Source organism: Nicotiana tomentosiformis, chromosome 5 (genome assembly GCF_000390325.3).
Source record: "Nicotiana tomentosiformis chromosome 5, ASM39032v3, whole genome shotgun sequence".
In the NCBI taxonomy this organism is placed as follows: domain Eukaryota; kingdom Viridiplantae; phylum Streptophyta; class Magnoliopsida; order Solanales; family Solanaceae; genus Nicotiana; species Nicotiana tomentosiformis.
This window is the reverse complement of record NC_090816.1, coordinates 29,351,799-29,379,778: the sequence shown is the minus strand read 5'-3', so window position 1 is coordinate 29,379,778 and position 27,980 is coordinate 29,351,799. Positions and strand designations below refer to the sequence as shown.

Genomic DNA, 27,980 nt, shown 5'->3' with positions numbered 1-27,980 from the left:
CGTGGCAAGAACTTTATGCCTACCACCGTTACTGTGTAAGGCACCTGAAGGCCAATTTCCAAAAGGCACATCCCAACAAGGATCTGCATGATTTGATGTGGATGGCAGCAACAGAACACCAAGAGCATAAATTCCGGAGGCACATGGAATCTATCAGGCAGGAAGACGAGAGAGCATATGGTTGGTTGATGCGACATGAGCTTGACAAGTGGACTTTACATGCGAATGGTGGAAGAAGATGGGAAATTCTGATTACAAATGTGTTAGAGTCTTTCAACGGGTTATTGAAGTCGGCAAGAGGATTGCCTGTCACTGCCATGGTGTGCATGTCATTCAAGCTGATGGCGGAGAGGTTTGTTGAAAGGGCTGCAGCTGCAACGTCATTGATGGAAAGGGGTGTTGAATTTATGCCACTGCCGATGAAGAGATTTGAGAAATACAGGCGGCGAGCACATTGACATTCATTTTTACAGTATGATCACGACAAAAATATTTTTGAAGTTCGCACTGCTATCCATCAAAACCGGGGGAATAATGTACATACCATAAATGAATCTACAAGGTTATGCTCTTGTGGGAAATGGTCCATCTACCACATGTCGTGCTCACATGCCATCAGGTGCTTTTAATATGTTGGTTTAGGGACAACCAACTACGTTGATAAACAATATAGTGTCACTGCATAATTAAACACCTATAGTGGGCAGTTGCAGCCAGTGGGTGTTGAGCATTATTGGCTGCCGGAACCATTTAAAATGGTGTGTAACAAGGAGTTTTTGCGTCGAATACAGGTGCAGAAGAGAATGCGTATACGGAACCAAATGGATGTTAGCGATACCGTTTATGCGCGCAACTATGGTATATGCTCGCAAACAGGACATGACCGTCGAAAATGTCCTTCGGTTGGTTTGGGTGGCGGTGGTAATCCAGCTCGTGGCGGGAGTTCTTCTAATGTGCCCAACTATCAAGGATACACGTAGTAACTGGGTTTCGTAATGTAGTTGTAATAAGTGTATGTACTTGTTTATGTTGCGATATGTATCAAATAAAATTATGTTTCCATTGTTGTTAAATCTTATTGATAATGGTCCATTTTTAAGTTGAGTAAATTAATGAATTTCTGCCTCCCATTCATGTAATCAAAAATAGTATTGGATTAATAAAACGGAAATATTTTAGTAGACCTTCGAATTTCACACTAAAAATATTATTAGAAAACTACACTGTCAGAGTAGGAAGATTTTTGATAAATATGTGAATATATATAGCGCGGTTAAATACTATGTTATGTGTTAGCATAGCGCGGTTAAATACTACGTTATGTGTGTTGTCTTGTCGAACTGAAAAGCTGCCCGCCTGCGAAAAAGCTATTTTGTATCCGAAAGAATCTTTAACACGCGAAGTATAGCGTGGTTAAATACTACGTTATGTGTGTTGTCTTGTCGAACTGAAAAGTTGCCCGCCTGCGAAAAAGCTATTTTGTATCCGAAAGAATCTTTAACATGCGAAGCATAGCACGGTTAAATACTACGTTATGTGTAAGCATAGCGCGGTTAAATACTATATTATGTGTGTTGTCTTGCCTATAAATAACGGGCGCATTCTAGTTATTTTCTGTGCTTAACAATAACCAATAGCAAAACTCTCCATAAAAGCAGGGTTTTTTTTTTCGCTTTAACAAATGTCTGAACGCCTTTATGTACCAAGGTGCCAGTATGGCAAAACATGTATGATGAAGGACTGTTGGGATGATGGTGAAGTTGGGCGCCGATACTGGATGTGTGTGAACAAGTTTTATAGAATTCCCGACGAATCTATTTGCAATTTTGAGGTATGGATTGATGAACCCTGTAAGCAGGAATGCTACAAATAAACTTTGCAGTATATTCATGATTTGAACAAAAGATACGTGATGAGATTATGTATAAACAGAAATTGCGGCGTTGAAGGAGAAACTAAAAGAGGTGGAAGAAGAAAAAAATAAGATGTTCGATCAATTTGAGTGGTTGAAGAAGAGAATAGTTGACTAAACAAACCAATGTATGTGTTCAGTGTTGTATTTTATCTTTATGCTTTCCATGTCATGTATTTTCATTATGTGTGCCGAATTTAAATTATGTTAAGTTGTTGTGTTTGTGTTTGTGTTTGTGTTGCAGTATTAAAATAATGAAGAACCCGAAAAATATATACATAATGCGCATATAACGAAAACATAAAAATTGTTGCTATTATTTACATAAAATAATATTTACATCAAATACAATAAAAAAAATCAATGTGTTCCACAACCTGTGTGCTTCAATGCAGCCGCTGGCCTGAGGCGCATCCCATCCCGCCCGGCTACGCTATCAGGATCATCCTCATCATGTCGCCTCTTTATAGCAGGATGCGCTGCAGCATGATCATCAGTAGTGCTGGTAGGATCGGTAGAAGGGGTCGTCGGTCCAGTAGTAACCTACAGAAGAATAAGTCAGCTTAGTCTAGGAAAATATATATTAAGTCACAACAATTTAAAGTGTTTTACCATGATCTCGTCGGCCTCCTGAATATAATCATCCATCGCAGCCAGGTTAGCATCGCACAAAGCGGCCTTCGTGACGGGCGAGGATGAAGCCTTAATAAGAAAATTAATAAAGTTATTTATGGAAAATAAATGAGAAAAGAAAAAAAAATTAAAGTAAATACTAATAAAAACATACCTGCGCCTGTGAAAGCTCCCCAACACCCCTCGATGATGAGCCATAACTCAGTCGGCGCCCACTATCCACATCTTGGGTTGGCCGATCCTCAGCAGCGGTCGATGGGCCTGGGAAGTATGCATCCCAATCCTCTCCGGTAATGTCTGTGCCCGTGATCAATAATGGACCTGATGGGGTCACCTGCGACGTCCCTGGAGTGAGCTGTAGCCCAAGGCTGTATGACGACATGCTGCTGGGATACTCGTCCGGCTCATGAAGGTCACCCGGTAGATCAGCATCAACATCATCAACAGGGGCCTCAACGCCCCCATTGCTGGGGACCACCTCCTCGCCGCCCACCACGACCCCGTGGGGCAGCCCTGCCTCGTTGGGAACCCCTACCTCGTGGGGCACCCCTACCTCGTTGGTACTGCTCTGGAGCCACATAAGCAGGGTTGTGTCCTAAGCGCTGATCCTCTCGGGCTCGCTGCAGTGTCCGAGCAGCCACCTCTGCAAGCTACCGGCCATAATCGTGCAAAGCGACCGCTCCCTCGCCGGCATGCTGCTGCATCTACAATCCCATATGGTAGACTATATATAGGTCAATAGCCTGCACAACATATAAAATATAAACTACAGAACACTATGTTACAGTTATATAAGTAATAATACCAGAAAACATACCAGGGCCTCGTGCCGCCCAGCATATGGAATGTACCGACCTCCAGCTCGATGAATGGAATTCCCGACGAAAAGTCGAGTAACGCGGCGGTACCAGGGCATATACTCATGAATAGTATCCGTCCGGCTCTATGAAGGAGGGGAGGGAGGCTGAATTAGGTCAGCTCGTCGGTCCCAAGTATCGACCTGCGCCTCTAGCCATGCCACATGTGCGTCGTCTATACTGGAACGATCATCCTGCTGATAATGTGTGGGCTCCCATGTGGTCCCTCTCGGTACAAGCTGCGGACGGCCAAACTGGCGAAGTACCCGCTCCGTGGCATGATGCTCCACAGTATCGAGGCACATAAGCGGGACAGAAGTGCTCCAAATCAGTCGGCCGGCCGAGCAATAATCGGGTAGGCCACCTATCAAGTCGTCGCTGTATGGCGTCCAGATTAACTATTAAATAACAACAGAAAACGTGAGTATGCGCAACACATGTGAAGTTATACCAAGTAAACTTAGGTATACATTTACTTGTGTGCCCTCCAGCATATCCAATAAATCCCTGCAAAGGGGGAGATTATGTTGAGCCTCGTAGATATGTACGTATCCCCGCCGGAGAACCAACCTCCTAGCTAGAGGGAGAAACAGAGGTGGTACATCCAGAGGTAATGGTGGTAGAGGTGGCTGCAACTGCAGGAACTGCTCCCAGGCCCAAACCTAACATACAAAGTTGACGTAAAATTTAAGATTAATTTTTACTAGATATGTTATAGTGAATAGTGTATTCGAATATGTTGTCACCTGTAGCAGCAGCAAAAATCCACATACGTCATGTTGGGTGCCCATGCTCGCCCGACACGTCTGCCTGTACAAGTAGGCTAGAACAGCAGCACCCCAGCTGTACTGGGGTAAATCATCTAGCCGCTGAAGATGATGAAGAAATCTCAAACTGACTAGGTTCCCCGAAGTGTTCGGGAACAAGACCCCTCCAAACATAAAGAGAAGCAGCAACCTCGTATACCGGTGAATATGCAGATCATCGGTCTCGCTAGTGATGTCGGGGTGCAATATCTCCAAATGCTGTCGAATAGCTGTCAAACTCATGCGACTGGCCCCTGAGTGTGCAGTCTCATCCTGTGGCCTAAAAACAGTGAGCTGCTGTAGCATGTCCAAATACTGCCCACGCATCATCTCTCTCATGGCCTGAGGCAGTGCAACGGGCAGTCCATCAACGGGCAGCCCATATAATACCTTCACGTCCTGCAGCGTGATGGTGGCCTCGCCAATGGGCAGTGGAATGTGTGCGTCTCCGGTCGCCACCGCTCTATAGGGGCCGTGACCAAAGACCAGTCGAGCTGCAGCCGCCCGATCTCCAAAATCTTGTAGAAGCCCGTAACCCGCAGGTGCTGGACTACACGGGGATGTAGATCTCTGTCCTTCATAAAATCCCACATGTCGTCCACTCTCCTGGCGGGAGAGTCTGGGCCAGTAACTCTCCCTCCCATACGTGGGCGGACCTATGATCGCCCTGTAATACTAATAGCTCATCGGAGAAAGGTCCGGGATGCATAGGCGGCACGTCCATGTCGTCTACTGTAAATTAAACAACATTAATTGTATGTTTGATCTGTAAATTAAATAATTATTTTTTATAATTCTACAATATTTAATTGGACAAAGTATATATCTATGGGTTCCAGACTCGATATTTGAGGCCAGTAGCACCAAGCTATCCTGAATTCTTGTATGTGTCAATTTTACTTATTTCATAATTTTGTATGTTTGTTGTGTAAATTAAATAATTATTTTTTATAATTCTATAATATTTAATTGGATAGAGTATATATCTATGGGTTCCAGGCTCGATATTTGAGGCCTAGTAGTACCAAGCTATCCTGAATTCTTGTATGTGTCAATTTTATTATTTTCATAATTTTGTATGTTTGTTGTGTAAATTAAATAATTATTTTTTATAATTATACAATATTTAATTGGACAAAGTATATATCTATGGGTTTCAGGCTCGATATTTGAGGCCTAGTAGCACCAAACTATCCCGAATTCTTGTATGTATCAATTTTATTATTTTCATAATTTTGTATGTTTGTTGTGTAAATTAAATAATTATTTTTTATAATTATACAATATTTAATTGGACAGAGTATATATCTATGGGTTTCAGGCTCGATTTTTGAGGCCCAATAGCACAAAGCTATCCTGAATTCTTGTATGTGTCAATTTTATTATTTTCATAATTTTGTATGTTTGTTGTGTAAATTAAATAATTATTTTTTTATAATTATACAATATTTAATTGGACAGAATATATATCTATGGGTTCCAGACTCGATATTTGAGGCCCAATAGCACCAAACTATCCTGAATTCTTATGTGTGTCAATTTTAATATTTTACATGTTAGTTTCATAATTTTATATGTTTGTTTTATAAATTAAATAATTAATTTTTGTAAATTGGACAGAGTTTGTGTTTGATCTATCAATATAAGAGATACTTAAACTACATGGATACTACGCTAAAAGGCTCTACATTTTATTACGCTAAAAGAGTACTATATTACTAGTCTTTAAGCAAATAAATAATCTAAACTAGATAAAAACAACAATACATTTAATCACAAAACATTCACGAAAATACATATAAAACAGTAAAAGAAATTTATTAAATATTTTTATTAACAAATAATAACGATTTTTTAATTTTTACATATTTTTTTAGAACACTAATATCTTAGTCCGGATAAAAATAACATACTAGTTTAATCGTAAAAATAAAACACAAAATAACATGAAAACACATTCAAAACAACTAATATGCATTATTTATACGAGTTTCGACATAAACTAAATCGAAATACCTCGATTTATGTTTTTCGGAAAGTTGATAAATTGAAAATTTGAGTCCGAAACAAGCAAACCACAACAATAGAAGGCTTGGCTACGATGCGGGACCTCCAATCTTGTCGTTTTTGTGTGACGGGTGGGATCCACTCGGATTTGTTTTGGAGAATTTTTTTTTGGTGGGGGGAGGGGGACTGTTCAGATTTTTTTTAAAAAGGGGAAGGGGACTGGTTTTAATCGCGGGGAAGAAGGGAAGGGGACCGTTTTTATCTATGTATAGCGCGGTATATAACAACGCTTTTATATATCGCGCTATGCATAGTTGTCTTATCAGCCTATGCATAACGCGGTTTATAAGGGCGTTATATATGTATAACGCTCTTTTAAAGAGGGTTATATCTTAACGTCCAAAAACGTCCGTTAAAATATAGCGCTCTTTAAAAGAGCGTTATATATATATATATATATATATATATATATATATATATATATATATATATATATATATTTAGGTAACTCTTCTTTTTTGTTTTACGCGCATTTTGGTCGGCAAAACAACCTAATAAGTGGACTGAGGACAAGCAATGTACTAGAAGCAAAACCCGTTAGACAAAGCGACGTGCAAAGCCTATTCTGATTGGACAACATTTTTTAAAAAGTCAATAGAAAAACAAAAAGACTAATAGGGTAATTCCGTAAATAAACGAAAATCAAGGTTTAAACCGAAAAGGAACTTTCTATAATTACTCTAACGACCCTCAAATTTCCACAATGGGCAAATGGCTCTGTCCAAGCATGAGCAAAGAACAAGTCTAAAATTAGTCTTCTCAGTTGAATCATTTCTACTAGTTTTGTTACTCTTCTCACTTTTCATCCCTTCATTCTCTGAGATCTTTTTCGAAGAACAGTTTGATGGTACTCATTATTTTTCTTTTCTTTATTCTTTTAATGCTATTTCATAGTTTCATTTTTGATCTTGCTGTTCCATACCTTTTTTTTTTCTTCTGTAAATGGTATGAAAAGAATTGATTTTTGATACTTCTGATTAGACCCAATAAATTTCCAATGAAATATTGCCCCTTTTGTGACATAGAATAAAACTGGAATGATTACAGAGAAGATTAGCATGGCCATGTTTGAGGATTGTCTATATTTTTTTATTACTATCCACTTAGAATTTTTTTCCTTCTTTAAAAGAACTGGGAGATTTTTGGATTGGATGAGCTTATGGTTAATTCAAATGAAGCATGAAATCAATTGGTGAACTTCTTTTTTGTGTCTTTTCACTAGTTCCATTGTATTTTTAGTTGATCCAGAAGTTGCTTGAAGGGGGAAAAAAAAGAAGATTTTTTGGGCTGCAGAAGTTATGGGCGAGTTTGAATGAATTATTGATACATGGGGTGGACTTATTTTTGTATGAATATGCTTGAATTATTGATGTAGTTATTAGTGACTTTATGAGCAGAAGAGTCAGATCAGTCCACTTCTGTATAAGCTCTTGCTTCATAGTTAGAGGATTACTGTGGGATTGTTGATCCCTTTTGCTGTGATTACACACTGATTAATTTATTGTTTTCTTGTTTCTTTTCCCTGTTGTGTTGTTAAAAAGATGATTGGCGGAGCAGATGGGTGAAGTCTGACTGGAAAAGGAGTGAAGGGAAAGCAGGTTCATTTAAGCATACAGCTGGAAAATGGGCTGGTGATCCTGATGATAAAGGTGCTTCGACTCTTATCAGTTCTTTTTTGGAAGTGTTCATGTGTGTAAAAAAAGCTTTCAGATGGACTCTTCAGCTATTCTTATATGCTAAACCGTCCACTACTAATCACAAAAAAAAGAAAGGAGACAATAAAGTACACTGGAAATCCACTTTCTAAATCCTCGCTATGAGACAAACCTGAAACTATTAGGATTCTTTTGTAGCCATTTAACATTTTGCAATTTTGTGATGGTTATAATTCATTTGACTAAAGACCCCATGAAGCTGACAAGTCCATGGACATTTGTTTAAATGGCTTCAGTGGCAGATTTCAGGATGATTGTGATTTTGCAGGTATTCAGACGTCAAATGATGCCAAACATTTTGCCATCTCTGCTAAGGTACCAGAATTTAGCAACAAGAACAGAACGTTGGTTGTACAGTATTCTATAAAGTTTGAGCAGGACATTGAATGTGGTGGAGGTTACATAAAGCTTCTCTCTGGATATGTCAACCAGAAGAAATTCGGGGGAGACACCCCTTATAGGTTTGTTTCTCACTATGTTTTTAAGACATCCCATACCGGAGAAGAAAGTTTAGAGTTGCGTAGACACGAATTTCATAAGATCTGTTTGTATTCTGTGATATTTTGGCTTGCAGACCCAGAATTTGATTTCTGAAAAAGGGGGAGTATAAACTTAGTTCTCATGTGAAATGCGTTTCTTTTAAGAGATAGACTAATCATCTGCCTGAACTAAATTCTGTAAATTGTCACTCCTGAGCCCCGATTTTCACTTTTATCTGAAAGTACACCAAGCCAGCTTGTCGATGGCCTTAATTAGTAAAAGGGGTTGTGAGTTCAGATAAACATTGGTCAAACTTCAGCTTGTTTATCTCCCTGATTAGAAAGTGGTTATGAGATTGGATACACATCTAACCTTGGTCAAACTTCAATGATCGGTATGTGCAAACTGAGTGTAGTTACTGTAAATAGGTTCAAGGATCAAAATTAAAGCTAGCACAAAGAGGTGAACAATAGAGTTCCTTTATCTAAACAAGCCAAAAAGTGCCAGATGTTCCTTTTATGTATAAGCTCTAGGTTACATAGTTTTTATAGTAGTTTGTTTACATGGTACGTACTTTTTCCACTTTAATTTACAAAAGAGTTTTTGTTTCTGCAGTATGATGTTTGGACCGGATATCTGTGGTACACAGACAAAGAAACTTCATGTTATACTTTCCTACCAAGGCCAGAATTATCCCATCAAAAAGGATCTACAATGTGAAACAGACAAGTTAACCCATTTCTACACATTCATTCTTAGACCTGATGCATCATACAGCATCTGGATTGATGGTCGAGAAAGGGATTCTGGAAGCATGTATACGGACTGGGATATCCTTCCTCCTCGGAAAATTAAAGATGTAAATGCAAAAAAGGTATTTCAGAAAAAAGTTAGGTGCTTTAGGCAAGACTTGTTTGTGCCCCTAAACCCAATTCATGTGTATTGTTACATTGGCACCTTCAACAGTTTGGCGCAGAAATCCTATTTATCAGCTATTTCCCCCCAATTTCTTCTATTGATATTTTGACAATTTTAGGTTCTTCTTTGCATTCCTTTCCTTTACTTATTCTGTAAAAATTTCTGATACTCGTCTGCTCATTTTCAAATGCCTTATGTGATTTCCATTGCTTATAGCCTGCAGATTGGGATGATAGAGAATATATAGAGGACCCAAACGAGGTCAAACCAGAGGTAGTTCATACTGCACATTTCGTCAGTTTTCTTTGGTTTCTTATGCTTTGAGTTGGTTTTTTGAATTTTTCCTTATTGCACTACTTTTTACTCCAGGGATATGACTCTATTCCAAGAGAGATTCCTGACCCAAAAGCTAAAAAGGTTAGTTCAGCAGGCTTTAATGTACACTGTCTTAATGTAACCCATGTTATGGATGATGTTCTGAAGTTAATTTTTCTGAGGTGTGGTTATTCTGAAAAGGCTCTTTTCTTTAGTTTTATAAATCAGTTTTTTACTCCTTGGCAGTGAACTTTTTTATTTTTTTCCTCTGTAGTGATTTTTTTCGTTCGCATGTAGTTTGCTAACCAATTTGTCTGTTATATCACTACAAACATTCTTATTCTTTGTAAAACTAACTTTATTCCACAAGTGATGTACTCGCTTGTCATCACTGTCTTAGCGGGTTTCTTTACTTCCCCATCCGCACTTATAGAAAATGTTAAGTCCCTTTTCAGTAGTAACGGAGGGGGAATGTGTACAAATACTTCATTGTCCTTCCATATATCATAGTTGAGACATGTTAGAGGCCTGTTTACACCAATGAACTTACATCTTGTAACTTAGCAAGCTAAACTTCCAAAGTTGCTATTCTATTTTAGCCTGATCACTGGGATGATGAAGAGGACGGTATCTGGAGACCACCAAAAATACCTAATCCAGCGTATAAGGGTCCATGGAAACGAAAGGTATGTGAGAATCTTTCTGACTTCTAATTATGAAGCTTGAAATCTTCGAGTTGTAACTGGAATATCTACTTAGCGAGTGTATCTTATGTCCCAGAAAATAAAGAACCCTAATTATAAAGGTAAATGGAGGACTCCTTGGATTGATAATCCAGGTAATGGATGTATGCATTTGTATCGAGATGCATTTTAATACACTTGCCAATGTTCTGAATTTTTGTCATTTTATTGAAAATCCGTTCTGATCTCTCTCTCTCTCTCTCTCTCTCTCTCTCTCTCTCTCCAGAATTTGAAGATGATCCTGACCTCTATGTGCTGAAGCCTATCAAATATGTTGGGATCGAAGTTTGGCAGGTAAGTTGAGTAGACTGAACTAGGATAATGTTGTCTTTTCACATGTAGGTTTTCCTCTATGAAATTAGAACGGGTGATGTACTGATGTGTTTTGTCATGGGCTGCAGGTGAAGGCAGGTTCTGTATTTGACAACATACTGATATGCAATGAGCCGGATTATGCAAACAAAGTGATTGAGGAAGTCTTTGCTAATAGGGAGGTTTGTCCTTGATCCCTTGTCCTATGTTGACTGGTGCTAGCTTCCTTGCTTCTTCAAAACTTGGATTTCTTGAAACCAATATCTGCAGGCTGAAAAGGAGGCTTTTGAGGAAGCAGAGAAAGTGAGAAAAGCAAAAGAGGAAGAGGTTGATATCCAGTTTTCATTTATTTAATACGCATATCATGTCTTTTCTGGGCGCAAGTGCTAAAGTAGTGGGAATTTTCAGGAAGCCCGACGAGCAAGAGAGGAAGGTGAAAGGAGGAGAAGAGAAAGGGATAGGGACAGGCATAGAGATAGAAACAAGAGGGTCAGTGTTTCAGATCTTCTGAACTCAACATGCTATGTGCTTTTCCCTTTAGTTTTCTGCCATCATTTACTCTCTTTTTCCCTTGCCCCATTTCTTATTTTGTTGTAATTCCTTCCTAGTTCGAGATCGTAGCTACTCTGTTTTCAATTTCTATGACTATCACTTTCTGCTTGTTTAACTTCTTTGAATGATTCGGAGTTAGCTGATTATGACTTGATTATACACTTTATCTCTGACAACTTTGTCTTCCTTTTGTTATCAAATTTCAAGCTCAAGTAGCTTTTAAGCTAAAAAGCCATAAGTTGGGAACCCTCAACTTATGGCTTTGGTTGCTCAATAAGCATTCAATCAGACCTAATTAGAGCTTCTGGCCAGTGATTTGGTCTTCATGTTAAACAAATTCAGTAAAGCAATAATAATCAATTACAATGATAAACTTTGTAGTATTCATTATGCCACTCTGGTATTCTATGTCAATTTCTCTTTTTCTTTCCCCAGTAATTCTGTTGGTTAAATAGTGTCTAACTTTGCTGACAAATTTTTGTTTTGCAGCGCTATCACCGTGATTACGATGATGATTATCATGTAAGTTCAGAATGAACTGTTCTTCTCTTCCAACTCTCTCGCTCCCCCGGATTTCCTAAGAGTCTTCCAATAACCTCACTTATCCTCTAAATCTTTGCTTTCTTGTCGCTCTTCTTGGATAATAAGCTGAGTATAAAAAGCTCTCCTACTTGTTTACTGGCTTATAAAATTAAATCTACTTCAGATACTATGAGTCAAAAACATTTATGGAGTTGCTTTAAAAATTGTTGCAATGAAATTTAATTTGGCTTGGCCCAAAAAAAACAAAAACAAGTTTGGAGATGCTTTTTATAATATATATATCAGACATGGTTTCTTGTATCATAGATGATGTTGGTACTCTTTTTGTTGCAGGATGAACTTTGACTTGGTGTTATAGGCCATATTACGTCTTCCATTCTTGAGAAGGAAATCTTAGCTTCATTCATTTGGGCTTTGGGTGTTCTTCCTGTTGTATTTTACTAACAGTAGCTTTATCTTTGCATAGTGCAATGTTAGGCGCAAGACAGTTTTATTTTTCCTTCTTATTTAGCTTCTTTTAAAAAGGTGCTTTGCCAACCAAAACATGGCTCAGTATTTTAAAATCTAGTTAATATTTTGTGGATTATCTTATCATCTTCTTAATACTAACGAGGGGTGTGTTGAGAATGAAGAAATTTTTGGTAGAGAGCATTTCATCCCCTCGGATTCCTGTTAAATTGGAAAAAATATATATCATATTCTTCAGTCTTTAACTAGAAGAAATTTATCTTATTCTTCTGTCAAATTGCTTTTTGTGCTGCCCGTGACAAATTTACAGTGAAATTTATTTTGAATCTGCCTAACCTTTGAGTGTTCGTTTGCAGCTTTAAAGTTTAAAACATTTTGCCCATTAATTGTTTTTTTCCTTTTATATGGTCTAGGGATGAAGCTTTTCTCTTTTAAGTAAGAGTACGAGTTTGTAAATTGGTCTCGGTTTTCTAGTACAAAACTACCGAGCAGGGGTAAAAATACGATAAGTAGATACATAATTTCGAGTGTGATCAAACAACCAAAAATCAGACAATGATAGAGCGGCCTGTGATTGAGTGATAGATTGATCGACGACGGAACGAAACACAAAACTTTACGACATGAAAATTTTATCTCCTATAGTAAACTATTACACCCTATTTATTATAAATCAAAACAATTTCAAAATATTATTATTTATAGCTACTTTTTTTATTTTATAACAAAATAGATATTTATTTTATACCCTACTATTGAGGCGTGAAATACGCCAGTTATGTTCTTTCTCTCTCTCTTCCTTCTCTCTCTATCACTAAGATTCTTAATCCTCTCTCTTCTCCCTCAAATCTCTCTCCCATTTCCATCAAGGCAGCCATCATAACAGCCATTTTTGGTGGCGATGGTGGACTTTCTGAAGCGAAGAGAATAGATCTGAAGCGAAGATGGAGTAGGCGAATAGATCTGGCCATGGCTACGGATTGAGCTTTTGGAAATCTGAAGCAGAGTTGTCGGAGAAGATTTGAGGGCCAAGTTTTTGTTCGTCTCCATTTTTAGTTTTAATACAATGTACTCCCTCCGTTTCAATTTATGTGAACCTATTTCCTTTTTAGTCCATGTCAAAAAGAATGACACATTTCCCTATTTGAAAATAATTTACCTTTATGCAATGATTTATAGCCACACAAAATATATATGCCTCATTTTACACCACAAGTTTAAAAGTCTTCTCTCTCTTTTTAAACTCTGTGCCCAGTCAAATGGGTTCACATAAATTGAAACGGAGGGAGTATACAGTATTTTGCTTGGCCGAAAAACTCCATCTACGGCAAACTTTCTTCTCTTCATTGCTATTGAGTCACATACAATGATACAAATACATTGTATTCTGTACAAATACACTCAAATACATTGTACTTTTGTATAAATACATTATTTTTTGCCTGTATTTATGTATTCCGAAGGTCTGTATTTTTTTAATATAGTCGAATTGAATATGGTGAGTTGAATATAATGAATACAACTGTAGCGACCCGACCGGTCGTTTTGAGAGTTATAGCCCCGTTCCCCCATTTATTGCTCATTTTGTGCTTTATAGCTGCTATGTAACTTGTCGGGGTAATTAGTTCGAGTCATAAAAAGTTTCGAAATGAGTTGAGACACTTAGTCTCAAGGTTGAAAGTTTAAGTTGAAAAGGTTGACTAGATGTTGACTTGCGTATAAACGACTCCGGAATAGAGTTTTGATGGTTCCGTTAGCTCCGTTGGGTGATTTTGAACTTGAAAGTGTGTCCGGATTGTGATTTGGGGGTCCGTAGTTGAATTAAGCTTGAAATAGCAAAAGTTGAAAATTGAAAGTTTGACGAGAGTGGACTTTGTGGTTACCGGGATCGGATTGGGGTTTCGGGAGTTGGAGTAGGTCTGTGGTGTCATTTGTGACTTGTGTGCAAAATTTGAGGTCAATCAGACGTGATTTGATAGGTTTCGGCATCGTTTGTAGAAATTAGAATTCCTTAGTTTCAATAGACTTGAATTGGGGTGCGATTCATAATTTTAGCGTTGTTTGATGTGATTTGAAAGCTCGACTAAGTTCGTGCGGTATTTTTGTACTTGTTGGTATATTTGGTTGAGGTTTCGGGGGGCCTCGGGTTATTTTCGGATGGTTAACGGATCGAATTTGGCTTAAGTGTTATGCTGAGGTGCTGCAGATCTGGTGTCATCGCACCTATGGTGGGATTGGCTGCAGGTGCGGAGCCGTAGAAGCGGCTAAGCTTGTGCAGCTGTGAAGATGAGGAAGGTCACTGGGGGTCGCAGGCACGGAAAAGTTTCCACAGATGCGGATGCGCATCTGCGCGAGGTCGACCGCAGAAGCGGATTTGGGTAGGCAGCATGAGAGTCGTAGAAGCGAGGAATGGTTCGCAGATACGGTCCCGCAAGTGTGAATCTAGGACCGCAGGTGCGCTTGGTCGGCTATTAAGTGAGTTTCGCAGAAGCGAGTTTTTCTCCGCAAAAGCGGGAGCGCAGGTGCGAGCCCAGGCTCCGCAGGTACGGAAAAGGCTGGGCAGTTTATTAAAAATGATGGTTCCGAGATTTTATTTATTTTTGAACATTCCAAACTCGGGATTAGGCAATTTTGAGAGGGATGTCGAAGGGATTCTTGAGGTAAGTCACTTGTGATTTAATTTTCTCAATAATTATGTTTCTCCATTGAATTTTTCACCTAGTTGTGTGTTTTTGAGGTGGAATTTGGGAGTTGGAGGCTAGGAATTTGGAGGGTTTAATTTGGGGATTTGAGTGGTGATTTGATGTCGGATTTTGGTAAGTTTGGTATGGTTAGACTCGTGGTTGAATGGTTGTTCGAATTTTGTGACTTTTATTGGATTTCGAGACATGGGCCCGGTACCGGCTTTTGAGTCAACTTTTTAATTTTTGATTAATAGCTTAGTATTTACTTGTGGAATTGATTCCTTTAACCCGTGTTGATTGTATCGAACTGTTTGTGACTAGATTCGAGGCATTTGGAGGCTATTTCGCGAGGCAAGGTCTTGTTGGAGTAGAGTTTCGCACAATTTGAGGTAAGTAACACTTCTAAACTTGGAATTGAGGGTATGAACTCTGATTATACGTGTTATGTGATTTGTTTGGAGGTGATTGGAGCTGATGCACATGCTAGGTGACGGGCGTTTGGTCGTGAACCATAGAAATTGAGGCTCAGTCAATTCCGTAGAGCTGTGTAGTCAATTAACTTGTATTTTCATGTATTTTTCATGTGTTAGAGAGACTGAACTGTGACTCATGTTAGAAATCATACTTAGGCAAATGCTGGTATTATTGGGACCCATTGAGGTCGTTTCTGCTGTCGAATTATATGTTTAAACTGAAATTTCGCACTCAGTCATATTCATTCATTGCATATCATATCTTAGTCTCTGTTGTTATTTATCGATACATCATATCATCAATTTTGGGCTAGTTTCATTACATTGTGAGCTCGAGAGACTGAAGAGATTGATGACTGAGTGAGGCTGAGGGCTTGTGTTACATCCCGCATTTCGTACGTTAAAGTTTCGTCATAAGTTAATCGACGTAGACTCGGGAATGAGATTATTTTAAGACTATAAGCATTTATGCTATTTGTAACAAGTGATAAGTAAGTGTTATAAAAGTAAGAGGATTAACGAATCGAAGAAATTGAGTATCACCGAAGTTTGTTAGTTTGGGATAAAATACGGTCTGAGCTATAATACCCGATATTTATGGACTAGTACCATACAATGTACCCTATGACCGTGATAGTAAGATGTATAAAGTGTGTTAAAAGTGAGTAATATTTTAAGATAATCTTTAATTATGTGAATTAGTGGGTAATGGGGGAATTAACTAGTTAATTAATAATTAATGGTTGAGTAATTAAAGTCTTTTGGATAAGGGTTATGAGCCAAAACGTGGCAGCACAATGAATCTTCATCAAAGCCAAATTATGACTCATTATTTCATGGAATTAGGTGGCAAAATTTAAGAGATTTTTGTGGCATGATCAATTGGACTTTAAAAAAAAAATGAATCTTTATATGTCTTAAAAACATACGAATCATATCCATTCATATAACGTGAGTTCTATCTGGAGATCTCTATATTTATAGTTCAATACAAATCATTAGACCAAAGTCTATCTCTCAACTCAAGATCATTCGTATGAATTATTACCTCTATTTTTTTATGTTTCCAATTTACTATCATACATCTTTATTGGAATTGGATAGGCTGTTGCAGAAGTCTAGCTTGAGCCGCACATCATTTTAGTAAAAGAGAAGCATTATATGTCTAAAGAGCATGAGAATCACATCTCCATTCTTAATTAACGTGAGATTTTACAATATTAAGGGAGTACGGTGTAATCTTTCTTAAGAATATCATACAGATTTATCCTTACTCCAGGTATGTTAAGGCTATCCCTCCTTTCTTTTTGCATGATCCAAGTAACGATACGTAAACATAATGCTATTTCATAAGTGTTTCTACTCTTAGCAGTTAAGGATGTCTACGTTATTCATTCCTGTAAAGCGATATTCAAGCATGTCTAAGTATGTTTCTAGTTACATGTTGAGGTATTTGATAAAGATATTAATATTAATAGTATTGTGATATACACATCTTCATTTACCACCGAGCTACGGCCGGTAGGGCAGTTACCACCGGTTGGGCAGTTATGTATTATTATTTACCACTGGTTGGGCAGTTATGCATTTACCACCGAGTTACGGCCGATCGGGCAGTTACCACTAATCAGTTGGGTAGTTAACGTCACGAAAATGAGGTAACTAGAACTATTATATTGTAGTTTTATTTATATATATGAGATGGGTTTTATTCTATATGTTACGGCCTTCAGCGGCAAGTCAGAAGTTATAAGTTGGCTCTTATCTCTCCCCGAGATAGTATCTTATTATTATTCCGTTTCATTGCTGCCTTTCATACTCGGTACATTCTTTGTACTGACGCCCCTTTTCCTGGAGCGCTGTGTTTCATGCCACGCGGGTGTAGATAGGCGAGGTGAAGACCATCCACTGTAGGCTGCCTCCAGATATCAGCTTTTGGTTAGTGAGCTCCACATCTTCCTGGAGTATTGCCGAGTCACATTCTATATATGTTACTTTGTTTTATGAGGATGTCAGGGACCCTTTCCCGACTTATATGTTATGGTCATATTTTATTAGAGGTTTTGCAGACAATGTCATGTGTATAGCTTTAGGTATGACATGTCAACGGCCTTGTCGGCCCCTATGTATCTATATAAATCTTTTTGAATTAGTTATGTCAGTTAAGTTCTATATATATATATATATGTATGTGTGTGTGTGTGGGGGGGGGGGGGGGCTATTATGGCCCGAGGGTACCACCAGCCCAGCCAGTTGTAGTTGCTCAAGCCCAGGTGGGTCCCGTTATGACTGATGATGAGCAGAGAAGAATAGAGAGATTTGGGAGACTCCAGCCTCCATCATTCAGTAGGGCTGAGTCTGAGGATGCCCAGGACTTTTTGGACAGGTGCCAGCGGATTCTTCGCATGGCAGGTATTCTGGAGACCAGTGGGGTCTCATTCACTACTTTTCAGTTTACTAGGGCTGCCTTTAGATGATGGAAGGCTTATGAGAGGCGCAGGACAGTCGGTGCAACACCACTTACATGGCATGAGTTCTCCATTCTATTTTTGGAGAAGTTCATGCCGCAGTCTCACAAGGAGGAGCTGCGCAGATAGTTTGAGCAGCTATGCCAGGATGGCATGTTTGTGAGCCAGCACAAGATGAGGTATTCCGAGTTGTCTCGTCACGCAGTTTGGTTGGTTCCCACTGATAGGGAGAGGATTAGGAGGTTCATTGATGGCCTTGCATATCAGTTACGGTTGCTTATGACTCGGGAGAGGGTATCTGGTGCTACTTTCAACGAGGTGGTCGATATTGCTCGGCAGATAGAGATGGTTCGTAGTTTGGAGCGTGAGGAGAGGGAGGCCAAGAGGCCTCGAGGTTCAGGTGGTCCTAGTGGTGTTCACTCTGGGGGACAGTCTTACCATAGCAGGGGTCGTCCTTAGAGGCCCGCTCAGATGGCTCGTCCAGTTCACCATAGTTCATCATCTAGTCATGGTTCGTGCAGTGCCCGTCCGAGCCAGTCATCTCTCAGTGCTCTTCCAGCTCAGAGTTCATCTCGTGCACCATCAGTTCAGGGTTCATATGTACCAGGTTCTTCTGATAGTTATTCTAGTTCTCGGGGTCCGCCTCAGTACTTACCGCTATTGTCCGAGAGGGGTTGTTTTGAGTGTGGAGATTTGGGTCACATAAAGAGACATTGCCCCCGCCTTACGGGAGGTCCAGCTCAACAGAGGAGTCAGACTACGACTTCAGCACCAGTTACTTCACCCCACCCATCCCCAGCCAGCTCGGGGTGGGGCTCAGGCAGCTAGGGGTCGCCCTAGAGGGGGAGGCTGATCAGGTGGTGGCCAGGCCCGATTCTATGCTCTTCCTGGCAAACCAGATGTTGTTGCTTCAGACACAGTGATCATAGGTATTGTCTCAGTATGCCACAGAGATGCTTCTGTATTATTTGACCCTAATTCCACTTATTCGTATGTATCATCATATTTTGCTCGTTATCTGATTATGCCCTCTGAGTCCTTAGTCTCATCTATTCATGTATCCACGCCTGTGGGCGATACTATTATTGTGGATCGTGTATATCGGTCGTGTGTAGTGACTATTGGGGGATTGGAGACTAGAGTTGATCTCTTATTGCTTAGTATAGTTGATTTCGATGTGATCTTGGGTATGGATTGGTTATCTCCATATCATGCTATGCTGTATTGTCATGCTAAGACCGTGACGTTGGCGATGCCGGGGTTGCCAAGGATCGAGTGGAGAGGTTCTCTAGATTATGTTCCCTGTAGAGTGATTTCATATCCGAAGGCCCAACAGATGGTTGGAAAGGGTTGTTGATGGTAGGCTATAATCTCGTATTTTAGTCGCCTATTGCACTCTAATTTATTGCACTTCAATTGATTTTGAGCTTTAATTGCTAGTGTTTTGCACTAATTGTATGTTTTATGCCTTGTAGGAGTGATTCCGAGCTATGTAGATGTTTTGGAATGAATTCGAGCTATTCTGAAGCTTTGAAGTCTAAGTAAAAGTCCAAGGATTAAGTTGGAGTCGTGTTTGGGGGTCAACGGGCAATAGTACACTTAATGGGAGAAACAAATTGCGAGCAAAAGGTCACCCAGGTGCGCGATCGCGCATTGGGCGCGCAAGTAGAGTAGTACACTATCCAGGTGCGCGGCCGCGCATGTCCAATCCCGGAATTGTCCTATTTCGTGTAGAAAAAGGTGTGTTCGTTTGGGCCCGACCCTAATTGGTATATATACATGAAAAATTGTATATTCTAGACTTTTGACACATCTAAGACCTAAGGAGGAGTTGGAGAAGCAAAAGCACAAGGAATTCATCATTCAATCCTCACTCAATACACGAGTTTGGATCATTTTATGTTTTTCTTTACTTTTAATGTATTTGTGATGAATTGCTCCATGTCTACAGAGTAATTCTCTGTAGGGTTTGATGGATTTGGTGTATTGATATTTGTTTATGGGTTATAACTCTAGTTTTTATGTATTGAATTATTTTGGATGATTTAATTGTTGCATCTATATTCACATGTTCATGTAATCGAGAGAGGCATAACTTGTGATATCGTTGTATTATCTTGTTGGTTGAGTCCATTAATTTTTCTTAGTAATCGAAAGAGGCTAGTTAAATAATTGTTTAACCCTAGTTAGAAGGATAATCGAGAGAGGTTCTCTTAAAGACCAATCCACCACGAATTCTTGCATATCTTCACTGAGCTTAAATTGGTTCATATTGTGAGGTTGAGACTTAATCGAGAGAGGAGTTTCTACTAAACGTTTGAACTAATAATTGAGTGAATTCGAGAGACTCACTTGAATATTAGAAGTGAATTAACTAGAGTTAAATCCCAGACATTTATCTTGCGTCTATCTAATCAATCCCTATTTTTCTCCTATTGATATCTTCTTTGCTGACTTTTGTTCGAGTGCCATTTGTCAATAGTTTAGACTCTTAGAAGCTATAACTACAAAAATACTGTTTAACTCCAATCCCAGTGGATACGATATTATATTGCACTATATTCGACTAGAGAGCATATTTAAGTGTGTGTTTTGCGCTCGTCAATTTTTGGCATCGTTGCTGGGGATTGGCAATCAATAGTGTTGGAAATATTTTATTTTTAGCAAATATACCACTAGGCACGCTGCCTAGTGGCTAATATATAATTAATAATAAAAAAAATCCAATGTTTACAATTTGTCCGACTAAAACTAAAAAAATGAGAAGCTAAATCTAATAAAAGGATAAATGCTAGTTATTACACATGATGTTATAGTCAACTCTTCACATATGATGGTGTGCGAATTCATAAGCCAAGTGCAAAACCTCAATATAGCACCTCTAATGCTCTCACCAGGCGCCAAGTTTTGCGTTCCAAAGGACAAGGCAAACGTGAATCTCCAAATACCACCATCAACTTCTGAAGCTGACCAATCCAGGTAAAATTCAAAGAAAAAACTAGTACTTGTATCCAATCCAAGACAAGCTGCAATGAGGGTTGTATCATGTACTAAAAATCCCATGCCTGCTTTTCCATGTCTCCTCTAGTATGAAGACATGACATTACAAATCACACCAACATCAACTCTCGTTCCATATGATACCATTGGATCCCTGCTCTGAATTCTCACAATAACCTGCTGGACTGGAGTGTAAACAACCCAACAGATTACAAACTTCATTCTCATTATCATACAATGCCAATAACATGAAACCAGTAGCCTATTGCCTGCATTACAATCCATTCCCAAATACTATCATAACATCTTCAGTATGGGCATATAAACACACCAATACCACTGGACAATGCCATAACAATACCTAGGTCTTCGATACTAGACAACACACAACTATTGGATACCTGTTTAACTATACCATTTGAATCTTCTGAAAACTGTGTTAATGAGGTATAAGAGTCAAGTTGTCGGCCTGACTTTCCCCCCCAGGTTATCACACAATATATACCAATAATTTGGATTAAGAACTATGACTATTTGTGATATCATTTGTATACAGATTAGCTGCCTACTTTGAAGAAAGGTTCCATACATCCCTAGTTCACTACCAGATTGAGCATGATAACATGCTAATACCACTGGTAAGTGCCCTAGAGATAGACAGAACCATATACCAACTAGACAAAAAGTATCAGCTGCCAATATAATATCATAACTATTCATTAATCTGGAGCTTTCCATTTAGCAACCCTAACCCTAAGATTAGGGGCTTGTGTTTTGTCAAGGTTGATTAGTCTCCTCCCTGCACTAGGTAGTTCAAAGAAGGAATAAAATTGAGTTGTACCTGCAAAAGAGAAAACAAGGTTAGCTAAAAAGTCTACCACAATGTTTCCCTCCCTTAACACATGTTGAAAAATTACATTAAATTGATCCTTCATCTCCTTAATCCTCTTTACTTCCTTCCCTATACTCCAAGGAATATCCCAACGTCCATCAATAATCTTCTTCATCACCAGAGAATCTGTCTCCATGATCAAAGGATGAAGCTGCCTATCCATACAATAAGAAATCTCTTCAACAATTGCCTTCGCCTCAGCAACAATATTGGTTGTCCTCCCTAATTCTTCTGCCTTTGCATAGATCACATCCCCAGAATCGTCCCTCACACAAAAACCATATGAACTTGGTCCAGGGTTACCTCTTGAAGCTCCATCTGTATTGCATTTAAACCACCCTCCATAAGGTAGTTGCCAAGAAACTCTTTTAGTGATAATGTAGGGCTTATATCCCTCAAAATATTTAACCATGTCTGGACAGAGTAGAGGGATATTAGGCAGCCAAGGATACCTAACTCTAGCAAGATAGTGTAATATTTTGTTTACCTCATGCACTACCCTATGAAATGATATTGCACCTCCACCATTATTCATTGTGTTCCTTCTTTTTCAAAGTTCCCAAGTGATAATAGCTGGAGCTGCTTGGAACAAAGGCCTTAGCTTAACACAACAATCAGCACTCCACCATGCTCTAATAACCTGATGTATTTGTACCAGATTCACCACCAATCCTGCAGCTTGTAAAAACAACTTCCACACCTTAGTAGCAATATCACTTGTAAGGAAGATATGTTGAAAGGTTTCTCCTTGTGATGGTATGCATCACCAACACTTAGAGACAGTTAAGTAGCCACCTCTCCTCCATAAATCATATGTTGGCACCTTCCCTTTCCATAGTCTCCATAAGAAGAAGGATATCTTGAATGGTAACCCTTTTGTCCATAGTAGCTTGTATTCTGGATTTGGTGGAGCCATATGCCTCAATATTTGCCAAGCACTGCTTACTATAAACTTGCCTGAAGGTGTTGGCATCCATTTAGGAGTATCCCAGTATTCATCAGAATTGTCAAAGTGTACCTCTTGCCTTATATGCTCAACAATGTCTTCTGGAAAATTCTGCTCCAAGATCTGATCATTCCACCCATCTTCATCTCTCAATTCTGCCACCTCTTGAAGGTCTTCATTGATATTGAATTCTGGAGGTACTACATGATACAATGCTTCCAGGCCAGTCCAATTCTCATGCCAAACATTAGTATAACCCCTATTCATTTCCCATAAGATTTCATGTTCTACCTCCTCTCTTACCTCTAGCATTTTCCTCCACACATATGATCCCTCCCTAAATTGTACCATAGTAGGTAGCTCCTTCTTGCAATATTTATTCCACATGAAGTTCGACCACAAAGATTTTGATGTCCTAAACTTCCACCATAACTCGGCAAACAATGCCTTAGAAACATCAAATAAAGATCTAAACCCTAGACCCCCTCCTCCTTAGGAAGACACAAATTCTGCCACTTTGTCCAGTGTCTACTTCTACCTTCTTCTTTTGTACTCCAGAAAAATCTAGCAAAGATCTTATGTAGGTGTTCAAGAATGTTATCAGGAGGGTCTAAGACTTATAGAATGTGAGTAGGTAGGCTCTGAAGTACAATGGTAATAAAAGTGGCTTTGCCTCCAAAAGATAGAAGCTTTCCCTTCCAAGAATGCAACCTTGCCTTCACCTTCTTTATAAGATCATTGTAATAATCTTTTTTCCTCCTTGTGTAAAATATTGGACACCTTAGGTAAGTAAATGGAAACTTACCTCTCTGAAAGCCAGTTATAGCACCAACAGAATTAAACAAATGTCTTGCCACCTTAGCATGCATGTAGTATGAAATCTTTGCCTTATTGATCAGCTGGCCAGAAGTTTGTTCATACGTATTAAGAACTTCCATCACTTTCCCCAAAGAATATGGATCAGAAGAGGCAAAGATGATTGTATCATCTGCATATGCCAAATGATTTAGGGGATCTGTCCATTTTGGCATACCATACCCTATAAACCTCTTATCCTCAAACAACTTATTCAATGATCTTGAAAGGACTTCAGCAGATAAAATGAACAAGGCTGGAGACAAAGGATCTCCCTGCTTAACCCCTCTTAAAGACTTGAAAAAACCAGAAGCTTGTCCATTTATTAAGACTGAATACCAATTGTTAGCCAACAAATTCCATATCATGTTAATGAAGTGCTCAGCAAATCCCATTTTCCTTAGTACATGAAGAAGATACTTCCATGACACCCTATCATAAGCCTTGGCCTTGTCAAGCTTGATAACCATATTAGCAGGTTTCCTCCTTAATCTTATATCAGTGACAATCTCCTGAGTGAGTAAGATATTCTCAAATATACTTCCCCCTTTAACAAATCCGGATTGATTAGGAGATATTAGTGAAGGTAAGATCTTCTCCAATCTATCATGCATCACCCTTGAAATTACCTTGTTTATGAAGTTGCTTAGGCTTATGGGTCTCAAATCTGAGAATGTTTGAACCACTGGCTTCTTAGGCAGCAACACTAGATTAGTGTGTGTAATTAATTTTGGTAGAGATGCTCCACTATAAAAAAATCTGTAACATATTGAATGTGTCCTACCCTATTATATCCCAACACTCTTGATAGAAAATACCCGTGAAACCATCTGGTCCACTTGCACTATTACCACTCAATAAGAAAACAACTCCCTTTACCTCTTCTTTACTTGGCATCCTGCATAACTCCATATTTTGCTCGAATGTCACCATAACAGGTACATTGTTCAGAAGACCAAATTATTAGGATCCCCTTCTTGAATGAACTGTCTTTGAAAGAATTCAACTACTTCATTGGCCATCAACTCCTATGTTTCTATCCACACTCCATCACCTTTTTGAATCCTTTTAAGTTGTAATTTCTGCCTCTTACCATTCACATGATTATGGAAGAATCTTGTGTTCTTGTCTCCTTTTGAAAACCAATTCATGCCTGCCTTTTGTTTCCAGTATTGTTCTTCAATGCTAAGATACTTCTTCAATTCAGCTTGTGCCCTTTGAAGTACAATTCTATTATTAATAGTTGGCTCCTCCTCAAACAGCTTCTCCTTAATTCTCACAATGTCCTCCCTAATAGCAAGCTGCTTAAATATATCCCCATATGTCAATTTACTCCATTTAGATAATGCTATCTTTACTCTCTTTAATTTTTGCTTGAACATCAAGAAGGGATCCCCAGTTAAATCAGCCACCCAATTCTGCTTAATAACCTCGTTAAATGTGTCATGTTTTGCCTAGAAGTTGAGAAATCTAAAAGGTTTCACAAATTTCATTGCATTATCTCCACAACTCATCAATAAAGGTGCATGATCTGATCCTGTTCTTATAAAATGTTCTACTTCAATATCAGGAAAAAGATTCTGGAAAGGAAGATTGATAAAAATCCTGTCAAGCCTCTTAAAAATACACTCAACATTAGGTCTCCCATTCCACCATGTAAAAGGGCTTCCTTTGTATCCTAGATCAAACAAACCACATGAATTCACACAAAATGCAAAATTCTCATATTCTGGAGGATAAATAGGAAGCCCTCCTATCTTTTCTTCTTCATTCAGTACCACATTAAAGTCTCCACCAATCACCCAAGGTAACTCTATATCACTAGCAAGATAGTACAAATTATCCCACAATTCCAGCCTTTCAAGTGACTAACATTTGGCATAGACAAAAGTCATCATAATATTCTTACCAATGTCTTGATGATAGATCTTGATAGTCACATGTTGTTCAGCATCAATCAATAATTCCCACTCCACAACATTGTCAAAGAACAACCAAATTTTGCCATTAATGTTTGAGTAAGCATCATCCATTCCTAACCTTCTCCTATACCTTTGAATATGCCCAGCTTTTTGAAATGGTTCCATGAGAGCAACAATAGAAAAAACCATACTCCCTATGCATATTAATCACCCTCTGAAAGGCCTGCTGAGTTCTCACAGACCTTATATTCCAAATCAAGGTTTTAATCATCATTTAATGGTTGAGGCTACCCTCTTGGGCAAAATTCTTTTAGGTTGTGGTGGCTCTTTGTTCTGTGCTTGTTTATTACTCGTCCTACCACTTTTCTCATTAAATCTGGGTGATAAATCAGCTTTCCTAGCCACATCATTGAAATTACCTGTTGTAGATTTATCATCACCTTCATCCTCAAACTGCCTTTGCTCCCCCATTGCATTCTGAATGTCAATTGGAATCACATTGTGTGTGATTATATCATGAAGTATCTGATTACGTGATTGCAATGGTACATTAATTTGGATCTGCATTGGTTCCTCAGTACCTGAAGCACAAGCCATTGGCATAACTTCAATAGCTCCAGAATTCTTCAGAACTATGGCCTGTTCAATTCCATGTTATTCAGTGATTGTTGCCTTCATTAGTGCTTCTAAATTCTTCTCCATGACTCCCATATTCTCCTGCATCACTTTAAAGTGGAGTTCATACACAAAATTCAAGTTAGGGTTCACTGTAGTAGAGAGTGCTGGAATTACTCTTCCATTAAGATCACCTAGCTTCCCATCAACTGTTTCATGATCTGACCTCACTGTATTGTTTAAGACCTTAGTAGGAACATTCTCAACCTGATCACCACTTGAAACTTTCACCAGATCACCCTCAACAATTGCCGAAACCTTAACAGCTCCCCTAGGGTTTACTGTTACATTGGTCTGTTTCTCAGGTAGATCTTCTTCAGATGAATATCCACTTGAGTCACATTCCTTAGGTGCTCCTGAAGCTCCTCCAGTTGGAAAATTACTAAGCTGCATTCTTGGATTTTGAGAATCATCAACCCTAGTTTCCAGTAAACTAGGGTTTACTGTAGCACTAGGGTTCATAACACCTGCTGCTTGTTCTTGGTTATTGCCTCTGCTTTCCTCCAAAATCTCCACCTCATCACTCTATAATGGTTTTCCTGAATTGACTTCTTGAATCTCCCCATTCTTGTGTGACTCCTCAAATGTTTGAGATGGAATTTCTTGGCAGGAATGGTTCAACGTAACATTGAGCTATCTAATTTCTTCCTTCTTAGTCCCAAAACATCTATGTACCCACTCCAATGTAGACTCCCTCATATTAGGCTCCTCAATCCCAGAATTAGTAGTATTAGGAGCATTGTCCTTTGCCGCACTTTGAATCCCATTCCTCATTGGTTTGGCAATCCCAGTAGGTGTAGGATTCACAATCTTCTCCATACTTAACTTGATTTTCTCAGATTCTAGCACTTTTTCAACTGCTTCTTGTTTAACATTTTTTTGCTCTTTAATTTCTCCTTGCTCTACGGTTGATACCTTTTTATTCTTTTGCACTGGATTTTGAATATTCTCTAGTTGTTTCACCTTTTTCTTTCCAGTTGTATCTTCAGTTTCCTTGCCATCAATGATCCTCAAAACAGCCTGGTCTGATTCTTCAACTTCCAGTACATTAAACAAGTTCTTGGTTGCTACTGCATTATCCTTGGCCTTCCTTTTCAGTTTGCCATCCTCCTTATCATTGGCATCCTCAATAATATGCACATTCTTATCTCTTTGATATGTATTCTTTATCCTTTGCATCCATTCTTGTTTTGCCGGATTAGGAATAGGCTTTCCCAATACTTTTCTACTAGACAACACCTTAGAAGTGTTAGCTGCAGTACCTACTATCTTTTTTCCAGTGTTAACATTCTCAGTAACTTCATCAAATCTCCTATGTAATTCTAGGTGAATTACCCAACATTCCACTTCATTATGACCTTGTTTCTTGTAAGTCTTGCAATACTTAGGCATGTAATCATATTTTATTTTAATCCATTTAAATTCTTCTGGCCCAGATTCATCCGCTTCTTCAACTATTTTAATACGTTGTGAAAATTTATATAACAAGTTAACCTCCACCTTCACTTTTGCACAGCTAGGTCTAGTGTCATTTTGTGTTGTAAGATCAACATGTAAAGGATTACCAACAACACTCGCCAATGAAAATACACATTTCTTACCAAAGTAATTGGGTGGCAACTCCGGAAAACTAATCCAAGCTACTGCAATGGGAGTCTCCTCATCAGGTGTCCACCAAGGGTCCCACTTCGCGCATCGCATCTGCCACATCTCAACTTAAGCTTTTAGGTAAAAAGCTGGCTTT

The 27,980-nt window shown here is 38.8% G+C and overlaps 1 protein-coding gene across 1 annotated transcript; it reads left to right on the top strand.

Moving 5' to 3' along the window:
* Positions 1-6,962: 6,962 nt before the first annotated feature.
* LOC104098551 (calreticulin-3-like) lies at positions 6,963-12,439 on the top strand. Its single transcript, XM_009605316.4, has 14 exons — positions 6,963-7,122; positions 7,817-7,924; positions 8,259-8,451; positions 9,086-9,344; positions 9,605-9,661; positions 9,758-9,805; positions 10,303-10,389; positions 10,484-10,541; positions 10,673-10,740; positions 10,848-10,940; positions 11,029-11,085; positions 11,167-11,247; positions 11,800-11,832; positions 12,187-12,439. Exons 1-14 carry the CDS (start codon positions 6,987-6,989, stop codon positions 12,196-12,198), a joined length of 1,290 nt encoding a protein of 429 aa, XP_009603611.1. The 5' UTR covers positions 6,963-6,986; the 3' UTR covers positions 12,199-12,439.
* The last annotated feature ends 15,541 nt before the right edge of the window (positions 12,440-27,980 follow it).

What these genes read in the sequence shown, in the direction of transcription:
- LOC104098551 (XM_009605316.4), top strand. Translation starts at nt 6,987, where the DNA reads ATGGCTCTGTCCAAGCATGAGCAAAGAACAAGTCTAAAATTAGTCTTC. An exon ending in TGGTGATCCTGATGATAAAG is followed by an intron (nt 7,925 to 8,258) that starts GTGCTTCGACTC and finishes GTGATTTTGCAG; the next exon opens with GTATTCAGACGTCAAATGAT. An exon ending in AAGTCTTTGCTAATAGGGAG is followed by an intron (nt 10,941 to 11,028) that starts GTTTGTCCTTGA and finishes CAATATCTGCAG; the next exon opens with GCTGAAAAGGAGGCTTTTGA.